Raw genomic sequence first — 21,797 nt, 5'->3', positions numbered from 1 at the left:
CTTGTCTTAAATATAAATTCTTCTTTTCCCTACAGAATACCCCTTTGAAAATGATTACTACTAAAACCTTCAGATTGTTAATGTGCTTCCCACTTTCTTCTTTTCTTGTGAATTCCTTTATTCCTTATTCACATTTCATCTCTCTTCTTTGTTCTTGGATCTTTAAATCTTAAAGGCAGTTACAATACTTGACCTAGTAATAATGGTAGTTCATGTTCTTCAGTCAAATACTGGGTCTATCCTACTGGTAAGGGCAATACATTGATGGTTTCTTTTGGAAAACATACAGTCAAATCGGAGTACAAGAAAGCATTAAACTTTAGAATCAAAATCTACCCTGAATTTCTCCCTGGCTTGTGCTTTATTAAAACTTTCCTTTATTATTATTATTTTTTTGTTGTGCTTCTCTCTCTCTCTCTCTTTTTTAAACATCTTTATTGGAGTATAATTGCTTTACAATGGTGTGTTAGTTTCTGCTGTACAACAAAGTGAATCAGCTATATGTATACCTATATCCCCATATCCCTTCCCTCTTGTGCCTCCCTCCCACCCTCCCTATCCCACCCCTCTAGGTGTCACAAAGCACCGAGCTGATCTCCCTGTGCTATGCGGCTGCTTCCCACTAGCTATCTATTTTACATTTGGTAGTGTGTATATGTCCATGCCACTCTCCCACTTCGTCCCAGCTTACCTTTCCCCCTCCCCGTGTCCTCAAGTCCATTCTGTATGACTGTGTCTTTATTCCTGTCCTGCCCCTAGGTCCATCAGAACCATTTTTTTTTTAGATTCCATATATATGTGTTAGCATATAGTATTTGTTTTTCTCTTTCTGACTTACTTCACTCTGTATGACAGACTCTAGGTCCATCCACCTCATTACAAATAACTCAATTTCGTTTCTTTTTATGGCTGAGTAATATTCCATTGTATATATGTGCCACATCTTCCTTATCCATTCATCTGTCAATGGGCATTTAGGTTGCTTCCATGTCCTGGCTACTGTAAATAGTGCTGCAATGAACATTGTGGTACATGTCTCTTTTTGAATTATGGTTTTCTCAAGGTATATGCCCAGTAGTAGGATTGCTGGGTCATATGGCAGTTCTATTTTTAGTTTTTTAAGGAATCTCCATACTGTTCTCCATAGTGGCTGTATCAATTTACATTCCCACCAACAGTGCAAGAGGGTTCCCTTTTCTCCACACCCTCTCCGGCATTTATTGTTTGTAGACTTTTTGATAATGGCCATACTGACTGGTGTGAGGTGATACCTCATTGTCCCACTTTATTCTTAATGAAAAGTAGATAAAGTCTAATGTATGAACTTCACATCATAAAAGATCATTTTTCCTATGTCCAGCCAGCTGGTGAAGCCTTAGTTCCATTCAACTTCACCAATAGCTGTAGTACGAGATAATATTTATAGGATTATACTTATAGCCTTTCATGGTCTCTGAATGCACAGTTTAGCAGAGGGGCAGGTATGTGGACAAATAACTATAGAGTGATAAACGTAAGACAGAACTGTTTATAAAGCTTCACACATGAGAAGAAGCCATCAGGTTCACTTTGGAGGGAGGAAAATATGGAGCTAGAGAGAAAAAGCGACATTTGTTAAGAATTTGAGCAAAGAAATAGGATATTCCAAATGATGTAAATAACACAAAAGTTCAAATATATTCTGAAAGCTGTGAGGAGTCTAGTGTAGTTAAAATGTAGGGTGCATAGGTCATGGGAAACTCCAGGACAATCCCCCAAATGAGCACTGAGTCCCATAACATCCCACTGTTTCCTCCTCGTGGGAAGCAGATGAGATAGATGGACAGTTACTATCACCTATTGTTCTTTAACAAGTTATTGCTCCGTCTGAGTGTCTCTCTCAGAGTCAGGCTGCAAACATGCCCCAAGCCAGGCTAGAAGAAGGAGGGACACACTCAGCAGCTAAAAGAAGGAGGGACACACTCGCAAACTCCCTGTCTAATGCCTCCTTGTTTAGAAACCTTTGCTCTTTAATATATTTATCAAAACTTGTGAAGCCCTGCACCCCTTTGTCTCTCAAATAAGGTAGAATAAAGTTGAGGTTGACTCTCTCTGCGGACCCAGAAAAGTAATACAGGGGATGTCAGAATGTCCTTTTTCCTTTGCTGGAACCATCACCCACAAGGGCTCAGCTGTGGATCGCACCCCTTTGCACTCACTCTCAGAACCAAGTGAGCGGTGCCGGTTCTGAGCATCTAAGACTGTAGAAGGAGCCCACCTTCAGCAGAGCCTTCAAGCAAGACAGATAATATCTGGATATTGTTTGGGATTTTGTTTGATAAAGGAAAAGGAAAGAGAAAATTTCTATCTTATTGCAATCTTTATTCAGCATGATCAAAAGAATTGTTGATTCTGGCCCAGAGAGGGAAGCCTTCCTTAATTTTGACAGACCCTAAAACAGTGGGGATGGGTGGCGTTATGACGTGAAACTGGGGAAATAAGTTGGAACCAGGCTACGAAGAGCTTGAGCTTCATTTTAAAGCAATGAAGAGCTTTCCACGATTTTTATGCAGGGAGTTGACACAGCGAGAGAGCACTTTGGTGGTGGCAGTGGTGATGGAGCTGTTAGGGCAGAAGCTAGAGGCAGGAGAGCCACAAGGAGGCTACTGCGAAGGCCCGCTGGGAGTTAGTGAAGAGCTGGGCAAAGGCAGGGGTGAGAGACTAGAACAAGGAGAAAGATGCTTGGTAGAATGTACAGGGCTTAGTCACTGCTCGGATGTAACTATGGGAACTGCGGGAACAGAAGTCAGATCCCCAACCAGGGATCAAACCTGGGCCCCCTGCAATGGAAGCACAGAGTCCTAACCACTGGACCGCCAGGGAAGTCCCTGTTGTTTACGTTTTTAAAGAAAGATAATGAGTTCGGTTTTGAGGGTTTTGAGTTGGAGATGAGATGACTGTAAAGCTTCCAGGTGGAACTGCCCAGGAGGCAGGTACTCAGGTGAATGCTGGGGAAGGAGAATGAGATTTGGGAGATGTGAGCACCTACGTGGTTCCCAAAGCCACGGGAGTGGAGGACATCACAAAGAATGAAGATGGAGAGAAAGAAGAGCTGTGCCTTGAGGACAGACCCTTGGGAACTCGAACACTGAAAAGGCAGGCTGAAGAACAAGAACCATAGACTCCACAGAGGTTAGGAGGAGAAGGGGAAGAGAACAGGGGAAAGAGGAGTTATGTCCAAGGAGGAGGGAGAGCTTTGGCATATCGTGTTGCCCCTGCCCTGGAAGTTAGCCAGTGATATTTACAGTAGGGGGTGCCTGCTCTTTGCCAAAATGCATCTCCAGAGTTCTGAGCAGGTGTACAGAAGTGATACATGGCCCAAGAAGCTCTGACAATAACCAGGGAGCCTGAATCCCACCCCCCGCCACACACACACCCCTTGCGATTATTTATAATGTGATAATCTCCTCTTCTCCAAATTACAAATTAAGTATGGTTTGAGTTTGTGAAAATGAAAACAAATTAGTAATGGAACATTGATGCTGACTTTTTAGCAGCATAATTGTAGGATATTTGTTCATTCATTTAATAGATTAAAAAAATATTGAGGTTAGGGCAAAGGAAAACAAGTTCCTACCCTCTAGGAACTTGTAGTCTTGTGGAAAAAGCTGAAGGAAAACAATTATGATATAGTGTGATATAATTCCACAACCCTTAATTAAAGAACAGAGCTAGACAGTGGTCATCAGTGGCTGCCAAAACCGTTAAGCGAAAGGCTGATGGGAAACGTTACAGTGGATGACCATTGTCATTTCATCAGCATGGAGAAGAGACACAGACAGGAACTGCCTCCTGATATGATGCAACAGGAAGTACTCAGCACCACCCACGAAGCATGTGGTGGTAAAAAGGAACCCAGACTTCATGAAGTCTCTAGATCTAATGACCCACTGACAAAAATTATGGGAAATAGAGGAATACATTACCTTACGTTATGAAAAATGGAATACATTATGAGGAAGCAGTCAGCCACATTCAGAACGTGGGAAAATCTATGGAAAATGAACTGATTTCTTTAACAAATAAATGGCACAGAAAACAAATCAGAGGGAGGACTGTTATAGATGAAAAGAAATTTAAAAGAGACTTCAACCAAACGCAATGTATGGACTTTGGATTCTAACGCAAACTAAGTGTAAGAAGCAATTTTTGAGATAATTAGGGATATTTTAACACTGACTAGATATTAGATGTTATTAAGGGATTATGATTAAAATTGTTAGGTGTGATAATGGTACTGTGGTCATGATTTTTAAAGAGTCCTTAACTGTAAAAAAATATATATATAACTGTAAAAATATATATGTAGTAAAATATATAATATTATTAATAATGCATAATATATAAATATATAAAATATAAAAATATATTATATTAAATATATATGTTTTTAAATACACAATATTAGTAGGATTTGCTTTAAAATATTCCAGTGAGGTCATGGGCTGGGGGAACAGTGTATGTGGGCTATAAATGCAAAAAGAACACAGAATACTGATAACTGTAGAGACTGAGGTTTGGACATTCATTATACTATTTTCCCTAGTTTCATGTATTTTTTAAAAATTTCATAATAAAATATTTAAAATTTTATTATGGAATTGGGGATAGAGGGTCCTGGGTGTGGACCCTGCCTGTATGAGGCAATGACGACAGTGTTTTCCCAAACGTGTAACAGAATATGAGAATCTGCAGGATATTAATATGTGCTATACAACAAGGGGATCCAGGGGCTTCCCTGGTGGCACAGTGGTTGGGAATCTGCCTGCCAATGCAGGGGACACGGGTTCGAGCCCTGGTCCGGGAAGATCCCACATGCCACAGAGCAACTAAGCCCATGCACCACAACTACTGAGCCTGCGTTCTAGAGCCCGAGAGCCACAACGACTGAAGCCCGCGCGCCTAGACCCCATGCTCCGCAACAAGAGAGAAGCCACCGCCATGAGAAGCCCGTGCAACGCAACGAAGAGTAGCCCCCGCTCGTCGCAACTAGAGAAAGCCTGCGCGTAGCAACAAAGACCCAACGCAGCCAAAAACAAATATAAATAAATAAATAAATTTATTTTTAAAAAAAAAGAAGGGAACCTTGGGGGGGGTCAAAGCAGTTCCAGCAATAGTGGGCTCAACCAAGCTCGAGGGGAGCCTTTGCTGCAGGACATCTCCGTTTTGTGGAGCATGGCCACCTGCACAGCTTTCATGTATCCTGTGACTAACAGGGGACATGGTAGCATGAAGAACTTTTCACCTTTTTGACCATAGGCAATTTTTTTCTTTAATAGAGGACTTTGCAGAGCTACTTGGGAAACACAAGGGCAAGAGAACTTGGGCCTGGTAAGGCAATGATACAGAGGAATGACAGGCTTGGTCTCTCTGAGGACATAGATTTGACTCAGGCTGTGGGGCAGGGCACGTGGGGCTTAGGGCTTGTGATTCTCTAGAACAGGGTTCAAGTCCCAGCTCAGCCACTTCATAACGGTGCAAAGCCCTTTAGCCTCTCAACTTCAGTTTTCTAGCCTGGAAATGGAAAATAATACTTCTCTCATCTGTTTTTTTTTTTTTTTTTTGGTGAAAACTTAATGAGATAACATGTTCAGAAATGCCCTGCAAATGTCAAAGGACTGTATAAATGGAAGCATTTATCCTTCACAATTAATGTACACTCCTTGGTGTGGGGTTGCAGCTGGGGTGGGCTGAAGGAGAGAAGAGATTAGAATCTGTTTCCTCTTTACTAACTGAAGTTCTTGTGCTCAATCACCAGCCTATCTTAAAATGACCTTCATGATGAACTAGCTGACCTTTCTCCATGTTAATGCATTGATTAAAAAAAAAAATCCATTTTTCTTCCTACCCACCTAAAGAAGATGGGCAACCAGTTCAGTAAAGATAAGAATATACATCATCCTCAAGGTCACTGAAATTGGTTTCAAAATAAAAAGTCCCAGAAAACATCAATATTCAATTCTCTTTCTTCTCCTAAAGAGTCGTAGTTCTTTCCCCTTATCAGATTAAAACCCTGGACATTTTAGAGGAGGGAGACAGACAGGCTGGTCTGTGTCCTTCAGCCGGACTCTTACCTCAGTCTGGACCATGTGAACCCTGTGAAGTCTTAGGTCATGCACTGCTCCATAAATGTCCACAGAATCTTTGGAATCTAATTGCTGGAGGATTCGGTCCAATGCGATAAAGGTTCCAGTCCTACCCACACCGGCACTAGAAGAGAGCGTAAAGAAAGACTGAGCCTTTTTAATTAAACTGGCCTTTCTGGACTGCATCCAGAGACTCTAGCACAATCTTTCCTTTCCCTTCCAAGTTAGAGGAGACTATAGGAATACTTCTTTCTCTCAATGTGCTCTCTCAAAGAAATATAACCCAAGGCTCTGGCCTTCCATCTTTCCTCCTTCCTTCCTCCATCTTCCCACCCGGCCAGAGGTAAGGACTTGCTATGTACCATTTCCATGCATGCTTTCATACTCTTCCTATATTCATGTAAATCCACACACAATATATTCTTTCAGTGTGTTTCCAAAATTTACTAAAATGGTAACATGTTTTATGTATTCTTTTGCTAACATTTCTATTGAATATTTTTTTGAAATTTGTCTACATTGTTACATGTAGGTCTAATTTCTTTTGTAGAGTTCAGAAACCACCACTAATCCATTCCCTACTGATAGACAGTGAGATCATTTTTAGTTTTTCTCTATTGCAAATAGTTTTTCTCTATTACAAACAATGATGTTGCAGTGAACATCATTGTGCACATGTGTGGGGATTTCTCAAGGGTTGATATGTAGAAGCAGAACTGCTGGATCATAGCAATATGAACACCTTCAGCTTTACCAGGGATTGTCAAATTGCTCCCTAAAGTGATGGCACAACCTGGGGATTTTTGATGCACATATTTTAAGATAAAGAAGAACAGTTTTTCAGTGGTATTGGGTGAAAATGCCCGCCATTCTTTAGAAAGCAGGAAGCTCTTGAGAGCCTCACGTTCCTATTAAAAGCATCAGGGTTCCAATGACATATAAAAGCTGGGCTCCTAGGGTACTGGGCAGATTTGGAGAAAATGAGTACATTTGACATTTCTCTTACTGTAGCAGTTCCCTGCTTTTTATTTATTAGTGCCATTCAGTTAGGGCTATCAGAGTGTTTCTGCAAACATTAATTAGCTAAACACCAGGCTCCCCAGGGAGAAAGACAGTGACAGACTGCTTGTTAGCTTGATTTTATGGACGTACAGACTGAAGCAAAGACAAGTCAAGAGAGAACAGAAATTTAAGAGCAAAATTGGGTTGCCACATATGGCAAGTACCACTTGACTTGGCAGGAAGTCTAGAGCAGGGATCCTGAAGGCTGGTTAGGTTTTACACAGGTGGAGGAGAGAGAGAAGGCCATTCCAGGAGTAAGAATGGTAAGAGGCAAGGATGAGTGTGAGCTGTCTCCTCCCTGGCTACAGTGGGAGGGGAGCCTCTGAGCATTTGGATAGGGGGGTGAGATGGGGCCTAATTATGAGGGACCTGGCAGTCACAGAAGAACTTTGCATTTGCTATAGTAGGAAAAAGAGCAAGAGGGAGAGAAAGATGGAGAGTGAGGGTGAGAGACAGTGCAAAGGAATGAGGCTGGAGAGGAGGGGGTGGAAGACGGTGGAAGAACATCCCCTGGGCCTCTGTAGACTGGTTGGGTAGACAAATCCTCCAGCCACTAGATTCTTCAGGCTTACACCCTTATTTCTACTCCTGGCTGCCACTTTGTTGGCTCCGGGGGGCGGAGTACCTGCAGTGCACCGCGGTGGGCCCGGCCCCCGGGGTCCTGTTGATGTAGTCCCTGACAGTTCTCACAAACTGGATCAGGGACTGGGTGGTCTCCGGGACTCCGTGGTCTGGCCACACCGTATAGTGAAAGTGGCGGATGAGTCTGTGCGCGTCCAGCTGTTCCTCCTGTAAGAGCAGAGCGACTAATAAGAGGAACGGCCCGAGGCAAACCTTCAAATTTGACAACCGTGCCCATGCAGGGATTCCTATGAGCGAAACTACAGGAGGAGAAACCAACAGAAAATAGGATTGACGGGTGTTCTTCATCTGCCCAAGCTGTGTTATTAAACGAAGTCAAACAAACCAACATACGCTGCATATCCGAAACTCCCGGATGGTCCACTCGGGCAGCACAGACTCCGAGAGCATCTGCAGGATGAGGTCCCCGTAGTAGAGGGAATCCTGGTCCGCTGGCCAGTAATGGTCACACTTTACCTAGAGGAAGGCGGGCAGGAAAAAAAAAGTGAGTCCGGAAACGCGCCTCCTCCATGAACCTGTACTTTCCCTCCTCGAAATGTCTTCCTGAGTTGGAATCCAGGGTGAGCTGCTGAGGCAGTCTGACCATCTTTTTCGCATTAACCTGCTCATGGCCAGGGCTGAAGCTGGGCTGCTGCTCCAAGTGAAGGAGAGACACCGTTCAAGGAGCAACACCCCCCCCCAACCTTTGGATTCATTTTCCTTTCAGGTTCAGTGTTCTATGGCTTTTGTTGAGTTTTTATTGATTTCCTCAGCATTTCAATTCCACTAGCACATAAGCCATGTCTTACAATTTCTCGGTTTTGTTTGTTTTTCTGAAGAAAGATCCAGTTGCAAAGAGGAAGGCATTGTCTCCCTGGTCCTTTTCTGTTTATATTTTGATATCGTTGTCCCAACCTGGGTCCAGTGCCATGTGATCTTTGGAAAGTCAGCACATTTAGCCAAGCTCACATTCACAGGTGGAGACAGGCGAAAGAAGACTGTGGACATATAATTACTGCGCACAGTTACTGGGCACTTCATGTAATCTCTCTTTCTAATCCTCAAAGTAACCATACAAAGTAGAGGATTATAAATGCCAGTACAAGAGGTTTGCTTAGTTTGCCCAGATAACTACCTTACTTTGTTTCTGCAGACACAGCCTAAAAGTCACTTCCCCTTCTTTCCTGAAAGTAGGCACAGCGCCAGTGACTCGGCCAGTTTATCTCTTCTCTCCATACAGCAGAGAATGGAGCAGACGAGAGGCCAGGTAATCCTTCTGTGTCATGGGCGCTTCTGATAATCCCAGTTGTCAAATGCAAACATCTTTGACTGAAACTTCAGACCCAGAATCAGAATTGGGCATCACCTGGGTTTACGATAGAGCCTTTTATAACCAAGTGGTTTTAATTCACTAACAGTGTTCTTACATGACCCCTACTTGGCTTTTACGGTCTTTAACTTCTTTTTATTCTTTTTTTTTTTTTTTTTCTGTACGCGGGCCTCTCACTGTTGTGGCCTCTCCCGTTGTGGAGCACAGGCTCCGGACGCGCAGGCTCAGCGGCCACGGTTCACGGGCCCAGCCGCTCCGTGGCACGTGGGATCTTCCCGGACCGGGACACGAACCCGCATCCCCTGCATCGGCAGGCGGACTCTCAACCACTGCGCCACCAGGGAAGCCCTGGTCTTTAACTTCTGATGGAGATGGGGAGTAGAATTACACCAGGTGGAGGAAAGCGAGGTTGGTATGTCAGGAAGACCGTTTACTCACTCGGCCCTTCTCCACACACTGGGTCACCATGACGATGTTGTGAACATTCTGTTCCCACGCCATTTTCCAGAAGTCATCCTTGGTGCCGGGAAGAGGTCCCTGAGTAGCGATGTATTCTCTCCTGAAGTTGTTGCCCTGCAATGAATTTACAATGTGGAGAGTCAGAAACAATGGGTCTCTTCACAACTCTAAACAAAGGGTTAGCTCTGTAGATTAGGTGAGATGTAAGTCTTTGCCAGGGCCCTGACTTGAGAAAAAAGATACTAACACGCGTCAAGGCTTGGAAGCAGGAAGGACAAAGGCCGGAACACTGAACTACTGTTAAGAGCCAAGTTGTTTTTTATTAGGTTGTGTTTATTCTTAAAGGCAGTGGAGGACTCAGGCAATAATTCAGATAACACTTCACCCTCAATTATGAGTGTAAATATATATACTTGTGTGTACGTGCGCGCGCACGCGTGTGTGTGTGTGTGTATGGACTGTCTGAGGAACTAACATTGATCAGGCTCTTTCCCTATTTAACACAGAAGAGTCTTAGTCATTTCAGGTACTTGACTTTGGGTTGTTGGTAAGAGATACCATGCAAGGGAAACTTAAGGGAAGAGAACCCACTGTTTATTGAGCATCCACCCTATAACATGTTGTGGGTCAGGATTTTCACAGATCTTATTTAATTGTAACCACAACTCTATGAGCTAGGATATTTTCACCCACACATCCTGCACTCCAGCAGCGTGGAATTACTTGCAGATCCCAGTAAAAGCTCTTTCTCTCTTTGCCTCTCCTCAGGACCTCTACGCTGTGTCACCTCTGCCGCCCCCATCCCCGCTCTACCCACTGCCTCTCGTCTGGTGAATCCTTATTTATCCTCCAAGTCTCAGCATGGTGCCTGCTCTGCTGAGCCTTCCTTTATCTTTCTTCCTGTTGGAGGATGTTCTCCCAGAAGCTCCTGCAGCAACCTATAGCCTCTCGCTACTCAGAGAGTGGTCCTCAGACCAGTGGCACAGGGATCATCTGGGAACCTGTTAGAAATACAGAATCCCAGGTCCCACCCCAGTCCTGCTGAATCAGAAGCTGCATTTTTTTTTTCTTTTGGCCGAGACGTGCAGCATGTGGGATCTTAGTTCCCCAACCAGGGATCAAACCCGTGCCCCCTGCAGTGGAAGCACAGAGTCTTAATCACTGGACCGCCAGGAAAGTCCCGTCAGAAGCTTCATTTTAACAAGACCCGCAGATCATGTGGATATATGTTAATGTCGGAGAAGCACCATACTAGCCTGTCAAGGGCATCGCCCACCTTGTCATTTCCTGATGCCACAACTCTGCTGAGAGTTCCCTGAGGGTTAGGATTCCATCTGACCCTCTCCTTGTACACAGCTCAGAGTCTGACTTACAGTTAGCACTTTACTATATAGTGTTTATGGAGTGAATGGAGGATTATTTGAGGTAAATATTATCCTCACTTTTTTTGGAAAAGGAAATGGAGGCCCAAAGAATTGACATAACTTGCCCGAGGTCCTAGAGTCAGCAAGGGGCAGAGATGGGATTCAAACAGGGTCTGTCTGACCTTAAAGCTTTTTCCACCGTAGGTGCTGTAGGAAGCTGGAGAAATGCTAGCCAGAATCTGAGCCCAAAGGTTTGACACAACCTTTGAGTTGTGTCTGTGGTTTTCAAAAATCCACATAACTTTGAATCAGCTTCCCTAGCTAGGCAGCCTTAGCCGTGGAGGTCTAGCTTCCTCAGGGAGCTCTAATCTTGACTAAGGGCTGCAGAGCGAAAATGACCTTTGAAAATGCCTCCTGGGCTCATTATAATCATATGTGACTATAGCCATTTTGAAAACTGGGCCTTAGCAGTGATTGAATAGGACAGCCTGTGTTTTACGGCAATCAGACATATCTTTTTTTCTCTAAAACTGACATGTTTCCAGACCTAAGAACGGTGGGGGCGTGTTGGAGGAGGGTTGTCTCCAGCATAGCCACCCGTCAAAGCTTCATCCCAGTTACTACGGCCCCGTGGTTGGTTCACTTACAGGGATGTAGCTGGCATTAATATAGTCAGAGCATGGGTCATCATCCACATGGGACAGCTTCACTCGAGAGGCATCATCTGCAAGGAAATTTATTGACAGAGATTTGTCAGCGAGTCATGGTGATTCTCCTACTGTTTACAGAATGCTTGGTATTTGATGTGCGTGAGCTCTGACCCCCCTGACAGCCCCACAGGGGAGGTATTCTCATCTCCATTTTGCAGATGAGGCTTAGACAGGATCACTCACTTGCCTCTGGTTGCACAGGTGGCCCAGAAACACACAAGCAGACGAGCCAAATGCTCTCTGAAGCCCCCTCTGTGCTTTCCTTTGTAATACCATATCATTTGCCCGACGGAGTGGCCAGCTCCCTTTCACTGCTAGAATGAATACAGTCCAGAAAAACTAGCTTCTATTGCTTCACCTAATTGGGTAAGGATAACATATAAATATAGTACATATATAAATAAACAAACAAACAAACAAAAATATATATAAAATTGCTAACTACAGACTTTAAGTAAACCCAGCTTGGCCCTTATTGTTAACCCTGTTACTGCTCTTAGGCCTCTATAAGGAGAAGCATTAGGACCACATGGTGAAATGTCAACAGCGTAAGAGGCCTCTCAGAGCCAGAATCTCAGCTGGTTGTTATCTCCCTGGAGGGAAGTGCAATAACATACAGGTCATTTCTTTTTAAAGACTTTTCAGAGCCTCTGATCTCCCATATCCAGCTATACCATATTGCTTTGCCCCATTTTACTCGTGGAAAAGAGAAAAAATGGCTAGAGGAAGACAGTATTACAAATTTCAACACAAAACTTACAGGGCAATATATTGTTGTATCGATTTTTCCCTCTATTCTCTGGCAAGAGTGCAATGTCACATGATTGGTTTCGACCCACGTCTTTTAGGTCCTGTTAGGTCAAAAGTAAGTTTCCAGGTGAAGAATGTGAGATAGAAAAGGGCAAATCAGACAGTCCCTGAGATACATAATCCTATAACCATATGTTACACTAGCTGCATTTGTGGAATGTCTCCTATCCAACCTCTGTGCATCAGCTCTGATCCCCACGAGAGCCCCACAGGAGGTAGTCTCATCTCCATTTTACAGATGAGGCTCAGACAGGATAATTCACTTGCCCCAGGTCACACAGGTGGCAAAGCTGGGAACTGAATCCAAAGCCTGGGCACTTTTCACCAAACCACATTGTCTCCCAGGCCAGCAAAAAGCCAGCTTAAATAACTGACAGCAATCTGTATAAAACAAACGCATGAAAGATGCTCAGCATCACTAATCATTATAGAAATGCGAATCAAAACCACAATGAGGTGTCACCTCACAGCGGTCAGAATGGCCAGCATCAAAAAATCTACAAACGATAAATGCTGGAGAGGGTGTGGAGAAAAGGGAACCTCCTGCACTGTTGGTGGGAATGTAAATTGATACAGCCACTATGGAGAACAGTATGGAGGTTCTGTTCTGTTTTTTAGTTAAAAAACTAAAAATAGAATTACCATACGACCCAGCAATCCCACTACTAGGCATATACCCTGAGAAAACCATAATTCAAAAAGAGTCATGTACCACAATGTTCATTGCATCTCTATTTACAATAGCCAGACATGGAAGCAACCTAAATGCCCATCAACAGATGAATGGATAAAGAAGAAGTGGTTCATATATACAATGGAATATTACTCAGCCATAAAAAGAAACGAAATTGAGTTATTTGTAGTGAGGTGGATGGACCTAGAGTCTGTCATACAGAGTGAAGTAAGTCAGAAAGAGAAAAACAAATACCTACGCTAAAATGTATATATGGAATCTAAAAAAAAAAATGGTTCTGATGAACCTAGGGGCAGGACAGGAATAAAGACACAGATGTACAGAATGGACGTGAGGACATGGGGAGGGGGAAAGGTAAGCTGGGACGAAGTGAGAGAGTGGCATGGACACATATACACTACCAAATGTAAAATAGATAGCTAGTGGGAAGCAGCCGCATAGCACAGGGAGATCAGCTCGGTGCTTTGTGACCACCTAGAGGGGTGGGATAGGGAGGGTGGGAGGGAGGCACAAGAGGGAGGGGATATGGGGATATATGTATACATATAGCTGATTCACTTTGTTATACAGCAGAAACTAACACAACATTGTAAAGCAATTATACTCCAATAAAGATGTTAAAAAAAAAACAACTGACAGCATTGGTTTGCATTTGAAGTTTGTCAATTCTTTCTTACCATCTGGTCTGGGTAGTGCTTTGTCTGCTGTACTATTCCAGAGATCAAAATGGCCTCTGAGACTAGGTGGTATATTGTGCAGGGAATGGATTCAGGCACAAAAGAATGCTCAGCTGAGACCTCAAGTGCCAACCTAACTCCTGAGCCCAATCAGCCTGTGATTCCACAGTGAAGGCTTGGAGGGAAATCCTGCTAAGGACCAGGGGTGCTAAAGCATCACTGCCTCTGAGCTGTACCTCGTATTCCTTGGACAGAAGGTAGTTGGAGTCGGCCTGCAGCTTCATGAAGTGTCCTTCAAACTGATTTACTTTTATGGGGCTATAGTTAAAAACATAATAGAAGGAAAAGAAAATTACTGAAGAACAGGGAAAATGCCATACCCAGCCCCAGTTACATTTCAAAAGCAGATAATACAGTAACTAATGAGTTCTCTCTCTTACCAAGAAGTCTTCCGGTTACTGTGAAGAAAAGCCAAAAGGAGAAAGATCTCATTAGCAAATGTCATGTAATACAGTCAACTCATCCTTCAATAAATGAAGTGAAGGAAAACGTGCTCACCCTTTTTGGCCCAGGTTCAAGTGGACAGACAGTGGTCGATCCCGACGAATACTCAGGCGGGCAGAGGGCCTTTCTCGACCATGGCTGCAACCCAAGGGAGAGGACTTATATTCTGATTATGAAATAATTTAAACAAATGTCTCCATGTATGGTAAGGCTGTGCATGTTTGTGCAAATATGGATTTTTCAGTACGTGTATATTTTACACTCAGCCAACATCCCTTTGAGGGAGGGAAAAGTGAGGGAGCACATAAAGAAGAAATAGATTTTTCCCACTCGGAAACCATCCTGCAATAGCTGGAGATTTGTCTTCTGGTTTTTGGCTACAGGTCATAATCACTTCCCACAGTCTCAGTAAAGCTTTCTATAAACACACACACACACAGAGTAAACCTTAGAGGCAAGACACGACTGGAAGAGAGAGGACGTGCCAAAAAAAAGAAATTCCCTACGAGAAGAGGGCATGGCACTGGGGTCACATGCTGTTTAGTTCTTTTTGGTCCCTTCTTAAGTTAGCATGGCAGATATGAGCCACAAAATGGAGATGTCAACCATACTTTTCAGCATATTTCAGAAAAGTATTCGGGCACACAATTTGCAGACATCTCTGTCTTCGGGAGGTAACTGAACCACACACACGATTTTTTTTCCTGTGCCAAAGGAGCTATTTCACATCCAAATGAGGCTACAGATGGCCCCTCAGTCATTTGGTGAGGGCAAGACTCAGCAGTGGTTATGTAGAGAGGCTGAAAAAAGTGAGTCATGGTTTTAGGGTTTGATTCTTGTTTTTCTGAACAAACAAAGGTGATTTAACCTGGAGAAATTAAATGATTTTTCCCTCCTTACTTTTCAGGCTAAAGAGCATTTTCAGTTGCATCTTTAAAATTGTGGACCCAATTGCCAAAGGGATCTTTGTACTCACCTGGCTTTCTGTCTGCAGATTAATAAGGCAACAACAGCTACCAGCATGCCAATTAAGAACAGACCAGCACTCACACCTTCAATAACTCCAAACAAAGGCTCTACAATAATCCAGAGGGCAACAACAAACCCAGGTGGGAAAATTAGTGTTAAAGAACCAGTAAGATAGCTATTGGAACCCTATCTCCCTAGGAACGTTATTACAGAAGGATTCAAACGATGGCCACACTAATGCATTTACTATCGAAAGGCTAAGCGGTACGCAGCTGAACAGATGAGACATTGGCTACTACCAAGTGACAGCAGGTTGGTCATTATACTTTTGGAGTCAATGGTGTTCAGCTTATAAAGGAATTTGGGACTTCATCTATGCTTGTATGTAAAGCTTTGGGGCACTTGAGATAAAGGCCAGCAGTTTGCCACCAAGGTAAAGATGCTATTTCACTTGTATGAAACGTGTTTTACAGCATCTGGGACATTGGCAAATCCAGTGAATGGCTCAGAATTATTTTAATGAAATGCCATTTTTATTATCTGGTTCGATACTGCCACTGGGAGTTTATGAACAGGTAGCCCATTTTAAAAACAGTCTATTGAAATATAATGCATATGCCATACTATTTACCAATTTAAACCGCGCAATTCAATTATTTTACATTCAATTTTATAACATTTTCATCACCCCCCTAAAAGAATCCCCAATGCCCCTTAGCAGTCATTCTTCATTCCCTCTCCCTAGACCCTGGCAACCACTAATCTACTTTGCCTTCATAGATTTGCCTATTCTGGACAATAAATTGAGTAATAAATATGCGCTTTGTTTGTGATTGGCTTCTTTCACTTAGCATGTTTTCAAGGTTCATCCATGTTGTGGCATGTATCAGTATTTCATTCCTTTTTATGCTGAATAATATTCCACTGTGTGGATATATCACATTTTGTTTATCCATTCAGCCATTGATGGACATTTGGGTTCTTTCTATTTTTTTGGTTATTATGAATAAAGCTGCTATGAATCTCCATATACGAGTTTTTACTTTAATTTTTCTTGGGTATACACTTAGGAGTGGAATTGCTGGGTCACAGGGTAACTCTAGGTTTAATATTTTGAGAAACTGCAAAACTGTTTTCCAAAGAAGTTACACCATTTTGTTGATACATTCTACAAGCAATGTATAAGGGTTCAGATTTCTCCATATCCTTACTAACGCTTGTTATTGTCTTTTTGATGATAGCCATTCTAGTGGGTGTGAAGTAGTATTTTATTGTGGTTATGATTTGCATTTCCCTAATGTCTAATGATGTTGAGCATCTTTCCATGTGCTTATCGGACATTTATGTATTGTCTTTGGCGAAATGTCTATTCACATCCTTTACCCAATTTTAAATTGTGTTGTCTTTTTATTATTGAGTTGTAAGTGTTCTGTATGTTCTGGATACTTGACCTTTATCAGATATATGATTTGCAAATAGTTTCTCCCATTCTGTGGGTTGTCTTTTCACTTTCTTTATGGTGTCCTTTGAAGCACAAGAGTTTTGAATTTTAATTAAGTCCCATTTACCTAGTTTGTTGTTGTTGTTGCTTGTGCTTTTGGTATCATAGCTAAGAAACCATTTCCTAAGTCGAGGTCACAAAGATTTACTCCTGTTTTCTTTTAAAAGTTTGATCATTTTAGCTCTTACATTTAGGTCTGTGGAGTAGTCCATTTCTGAAGTTGCATTTTAAGCCCTTGGATTTGTTTATTCAATGTGCTTTTCAAGACTTACCAAATCAACACAGTCATGTTTCTTTTACTGTGGTTAATATTCTTTTTCGGATATATGTTTACTATCTTCCTTTATTGGACTACATACAATTTTTGTTGTATAACAATAATTTAAATAGGGAAGAATTGTGTTTACAAATCCCTTACTTAACATTAAATTATAAGCAAACACATCTAAATCCTCCTGTGTTCTGATCCCTTTTTGGTTTGAAAAGTGGGAGATTATCCCTATATTTGGCATTAATAGATGGCAGTGTTTGTGAGGCTGAGTCATCTTTTGTCCTACAGCATGAGAGACTGTTTTAGCTATAAAGAAGAACTTCCTGAGACCAAGCATTGTGGAAGGCTGGGTACAGGGAAAGGCTGGGCAGATAATGGTATCAAAGAACAATGTGCTAAAAAATAAAGCCATTCTCAGCATGTTGGAAATATTCTGAATCCGAGCAGTGCAGAGGTTAAGAGGTCAGGCAGAAAGGGCCAGAATTGCAGCTCTGCTATCTTGGGCAAGTTACATAAACTCTTGTATCTCAAATCCTCACCTTTAAAATGGGGATGATAATAAGATCTACCTCAAAAGGTGGTAGTGAGGATCAGGTATATTCTAAGCACGATGCTTAAAACTGCTGCTCCACAGGATGAAAAGTAAAATTAGCTACTATTATTACTCAGGCTTTCCCTCTAACATAAATTTATGTAAAGCCAAGTTAACATTTTGTATCATGTAAAAGCAACGTATAATAAACAAAAGGGAAAAAGTCACCTGTAATCCCACTACTCTGAGATATTCATCATTAATACTTTGGTGTTTTTTCCTTCCAGTCTTTTTTTCCTATGCATTTCTATGTATATATTTCATATACACATTCCCACTAACGACTTGAAAGCCTTTTGTACCTACTTCTGTTTTGGCCTGTGCAAGCTCTTGATCTGAATGTTTTTTTAAAAAATTCATGTTTAATAGGAAAAAAAATCTGGTATTTCTTTCTACCTTCTTTACACGATTAATCCCCTTTCAGTCCATTCTGCTACAGAAGTTGTGAAATTCCTCTAATCCTCATCAATCCATGATCATATAAAGATTAAAATCCAAGCAAAAATAAATGTTCCCCTTACCACCATCAGCCAAGTCCCCAGATCTCCCCACTAGAGGCTCTTGTAGGTGACATGGTGTTTGGCAGACTATGTAAAGTCGATGGAAAGGTTAGCCTTACCTGACTCAGTGGTGATGGGCAAAGAGAAAAATGTGTCTGAATAGAGTGGCTTTGTGAATTCCTTCAGGTCCTCATCAAATAGCTGGGTAAAGGCCCGAATGCTGATTCTGAAAAGAAAACCAATTTATTTAAGTACAAATTCGTGACTCACCACAGTAGGGTCAAGGAGAAACAGGGTGGTCACCTGGTCAATATGTATGTAGGGTAGGGTATGAATTATGAAATCAGATAGCCCTGGGTTCGTGCATTCATGCATTCATTCATTTATTCATCAAATATTTATTGAGCCCCTACTGTGTGCCAGTACCTGTCCAGGAGCTGGATATACTGCAAAGAATAAGTCCCTACCACCTCGAGGTTTACATTCTTGAATGTAAAACTAAGCTTAGTAGGCTGAAGTCACAGGGCGATATGGGAACAAAAAATCACTTTCTAACATCTAGAGTATGAGCTACCTCACAGGCAGTGAGCTTCCAGTCATTGAGGGTGTGTAAGCAGAGACTGGAGAACCAGCTCTCAGGGAATCTGTAGGACAGCAGCCCTGCACTAAGTTATAGATTGGCTTGGGTGACCTCTTCAGTATGTTCTATCCTGAAGTTTCCTAGACTATAGGTTTACTGAGAGTATGAGGATCAGTTTATATGGGAAAACTTTTTCTAGGGTTAATTTAAATCGTAGGAAAAGTAATGGACGATTCTTTTTTCCTTAAAAAAAAAATCTAGATTTGCTCAACCCAAAAGTATCTGGGCACATCCTGTAATAATGCTGAAGCAGTACCAACATTAGTACCAGCCAGGACAAATTGTTCCGACCTTTTGCCCTCTCCTTCTCACTCATGCCCAGGTCCAGGTATCATCTTCAAGCTGATACTCATCAATTTCCATTTCTAAAAAAACCTTCCAAGTCAAAAGTTGTACTTCCAGGAATAACAGACTGTTGATGGAGGTATTGTGCAATGTCCCCAAAGGGTAACAAGCAGTCAACACACATTAAGTGGGAGGGGAGGAGTTGGTGTGTGTTGCTAATGTATTATACCTTTGGACATTGAAAGGAGTCTCTCCCATGAAAAGAGTTTCTTTTACAACCCTCAGAATGGGAGAAAATATTTGCAAACGAAGGAACTGTCAAAGGATTAATCTCCAAAATGTACAAGCAGCTCATGCAGCTCAATATCAAAAAAACAAACAACCCCATCCAAAAATGGGCAGAAGACCTAAATAGACACTTCTCCAGAGAAGATATACAGATTGCCAACAAACACATGAAAGGATGCTCGACATCTCTAATCATTAGAGAAATGCAAATCAAAACTTCAGTGAGGTATCACCTCACACCAGTCTGAATGCCCATCATAAAAAAACCTACAAACAGGGCTTCCCTGGTGGTGCAGTGGTTAAGAATCCGCCTGCCAATGCAGGGGACACGGGTTTGAGCCCTGGTCCGGGAAGATCCCACGTGCCGCGGGGCAACTGGGCCCGTGAGCCACAACTGCTGAGTCTGCGCGTCTGGAGCCTGCGCTCCGCAACGAGAGGCTGCAACGGTGAGAGGGCCGCGCACCGCGATGAAGAGTGGGCCCTGCTCGCTGCAACTAGAGAAAGCCCTCGCATAGAAACGAAGACCCAACACAGCCAAAAATAAATAAATAAATAAATACATTTATTTAAAAAAAAAAACAGAAAACCTACAAACAGTAAATGCTGGAGAGGGTGTGGAGAAAGGGAACCCTTTTGCACTGTTGGTGGGAATGTAGATTGATACAGCCACTATGGAGAACAGTATGGAGGTTCCTTAAAAAACTAAGAGTAGAACTACCATACGACACAGCAATCCACTACTGGGCATATACCCTGAGAAAACCATAATTCAAAAAGAGACATGTACCACAATGTTCATTGCAGCACTATTTACAATAGCCAGGACATGGAAGCAACCTAAATGTCCATGAACAGATGAATGGATAAAGAAGATGTGGCACATATATACAATGGAATATTACTCAGCCATAAAAAGAAACGAAATTGAGTTATTTGTAGTGAGGTGGATGGACCTAGAGACTGTCCTACAGAGTGAAGTAAGTCAGAAAGAGAAAAAGAAATACTGTATGCTAACACATATATATGGAACTTAAAAAAAAAAAAGGTTCTGAAGAACCTAGGGGCAGGACAGGAATAAAGATGCAGACATAGAGAATGGACTTGAGAACACGGGGAGAGGGAAGGGTAAGCTGGGACGAAGTGAGAGAGTGGCATGGACATATATACACTACCAAATGTAAAATAGCTAGTGGGAAGCAGCCGCATAGCACAGGGAGATCAGCTTGGTGCTTTGTGTCCACCTAGAGGGGTGGGATAGGGAGGGTGGGAGGGAGATGCAAGAGGGAGGAGATATGGGGATGTATGTATATGTATAGCTGATTCACTTTGTTATGCAGCAGAATCTAACACACCATTGTAAAGCAATTATACTCCAATAAAGATGTTAAAAACAGTTTCTTTTATTTGTATAGTGATTTGTAAGTGTGAAGAACTTTTATAAATATGATTCTATTTGACCATCTCCAACCTCTCCAATATAAGAAGGTTATGATATTATTTCACAGATTTGGAACCTGAAGCTTGGGGAGATTCCATTTCTCACTCAAGATCATAGAGAAAGCTGGTAAAAGAGAACCAAACTCAGGACTTTCTGACTCGTAGTCCAATTCTCTTTCTCTTATTTCCTCTTGGCTTAGTTTTGGTTTAACAGCAGTGACTTCTGTTGGAGGGGTGGCAAAAAGGGCCTGGAGTAGGAAGCATAGGGCTTGAGGTCTAGCTCTCACTGTCACTGATTAGGTGAATGGTTCCCAAAGTTCTTTATGCCTCAGTTTTCTCAACTGTGAAAATAAAAGCATTGGGTATAACAACCTTGACAGGTCCTGCTCTGGAATTCTGGGATTCGTAGGTGCAAATGCAAAGTACAAAATGGATGCAGATGAATAAGGGCCTTTAGGAACCCTGGAAGGAGATAATGACTTACTGTAGGCTTCGCTTAAAACTAGCAGGTCCACAGGAACTCTGCCCTTAAACCCTTCCAGTAATGGACACCACAACCACATCTCCTAGCCCAGCAATTAGCACCTATTCAGAATCCTGTCCCATCCTATCTTCCTGCTTTTGTCTTCCCCACTACCCCTCTACATGACCCCCACTTTCAAATGGGAGTATTTGCTTTTCTCTAAACAATCTGTGTATTTCTGCCTCTGCACTGTGAATCTCCTCTTGCCTCTATCGCCATAGTTTCAAATTCTTCCCTACTTTTCAGCGCCCAGCCAAAATGATACCTCCTTCAAGAAGCCTTTTGAAACTTCATAGCATTTATTTACCTATACCCTTCTTATGTCCTTCAACATTTCTGCCCATATTTTACAGACATGTCTTCTGTTTATGTATATAAGATTATTTTAATGAACTGATATCTGATAGTAAGTTTTTCAACTTTACATGTGTCCAA

At 42.3% G+C, this 21,797-nt stretch overlaps 1 protein-coding gene across 2 annotated transcripts in view; it reads right to left on the bottom strand.

Moving 5' to 3' along the window:
* PTPRB (protein tyrosine phosphatase receptor type B) overlaps positions 1 to 21,797 on the bottom strand; it is a 117,922-nt gene that overhangs the window by 10,425 nt on the left and 85,700 nt on the right. For both annotated transcript variants that reach the window (XM_030866282.2, XM_030866283.2), the window contains 11 exons: positions 18,309 to 18,415; positions 15,333 to 15,432; positions 14,411 to 14,494; positions 14,293 to 14,310; positions 14,089 to 14,170; positions 12,432 to 12,522; positions 11,609 to 11,685; positions 9,577 to 9,711; positions 8,163 to 8,285; positions 7,813 to 7,976; positions 6,114 to 6,249 (listed from right to left, as the gene is read on the bottom strand). In XM_030866282.2, coding sequence (XP_030722142.1) covers positions 6,114 to 6,249; positions 7,813 to 7,976; positions 8,163 to 8,285; positions 9,577 to 9,711; positions 11,609 to 11,685; positions 12,432 to 12,522; positions 14,089 to 14,170; positions 14,293 to 14,310; positions 14,411 to 14,494; positions 15,333 to 15,432; positions 18,309 to 18,415 — 1,117 coding nt within the window. The remainder of the gene's footprint in view (positions 1 to 6,113; positions 6,250 to 7,812; positions 7,977 to 8,162; positions 8,286 to 9,576; positions 9,712 to 11,608; positions 11,686 to 12,431; positions 12,523 to 14,088; positions 14,171 to 14,292; positions 14,311 to 14,410; positions 14,495 to 15,332; positions 15,433 to 18,308; positions 18,416 to 21,797) is intronic.

The sequence above is a fragment of the Globicephala melas genome, chromosome 10, assembly GCF_963455315.2.
Source record: "Globicephala melas chromosome 10, mGloMel1.2, whole genome shotgun sequence".
Taxonomy (NCBI): Eukaryota; Metazoa; Chordata; class Mammalia; order Artiodactyla; family Delphinidae; genus Globicephala; species Globicephala melas.
The sequence above is the reverse complement of the archived record's forward strand: the minus strand, read 5'-3'. Positions and strand labels throughout refer to the sequence as shown.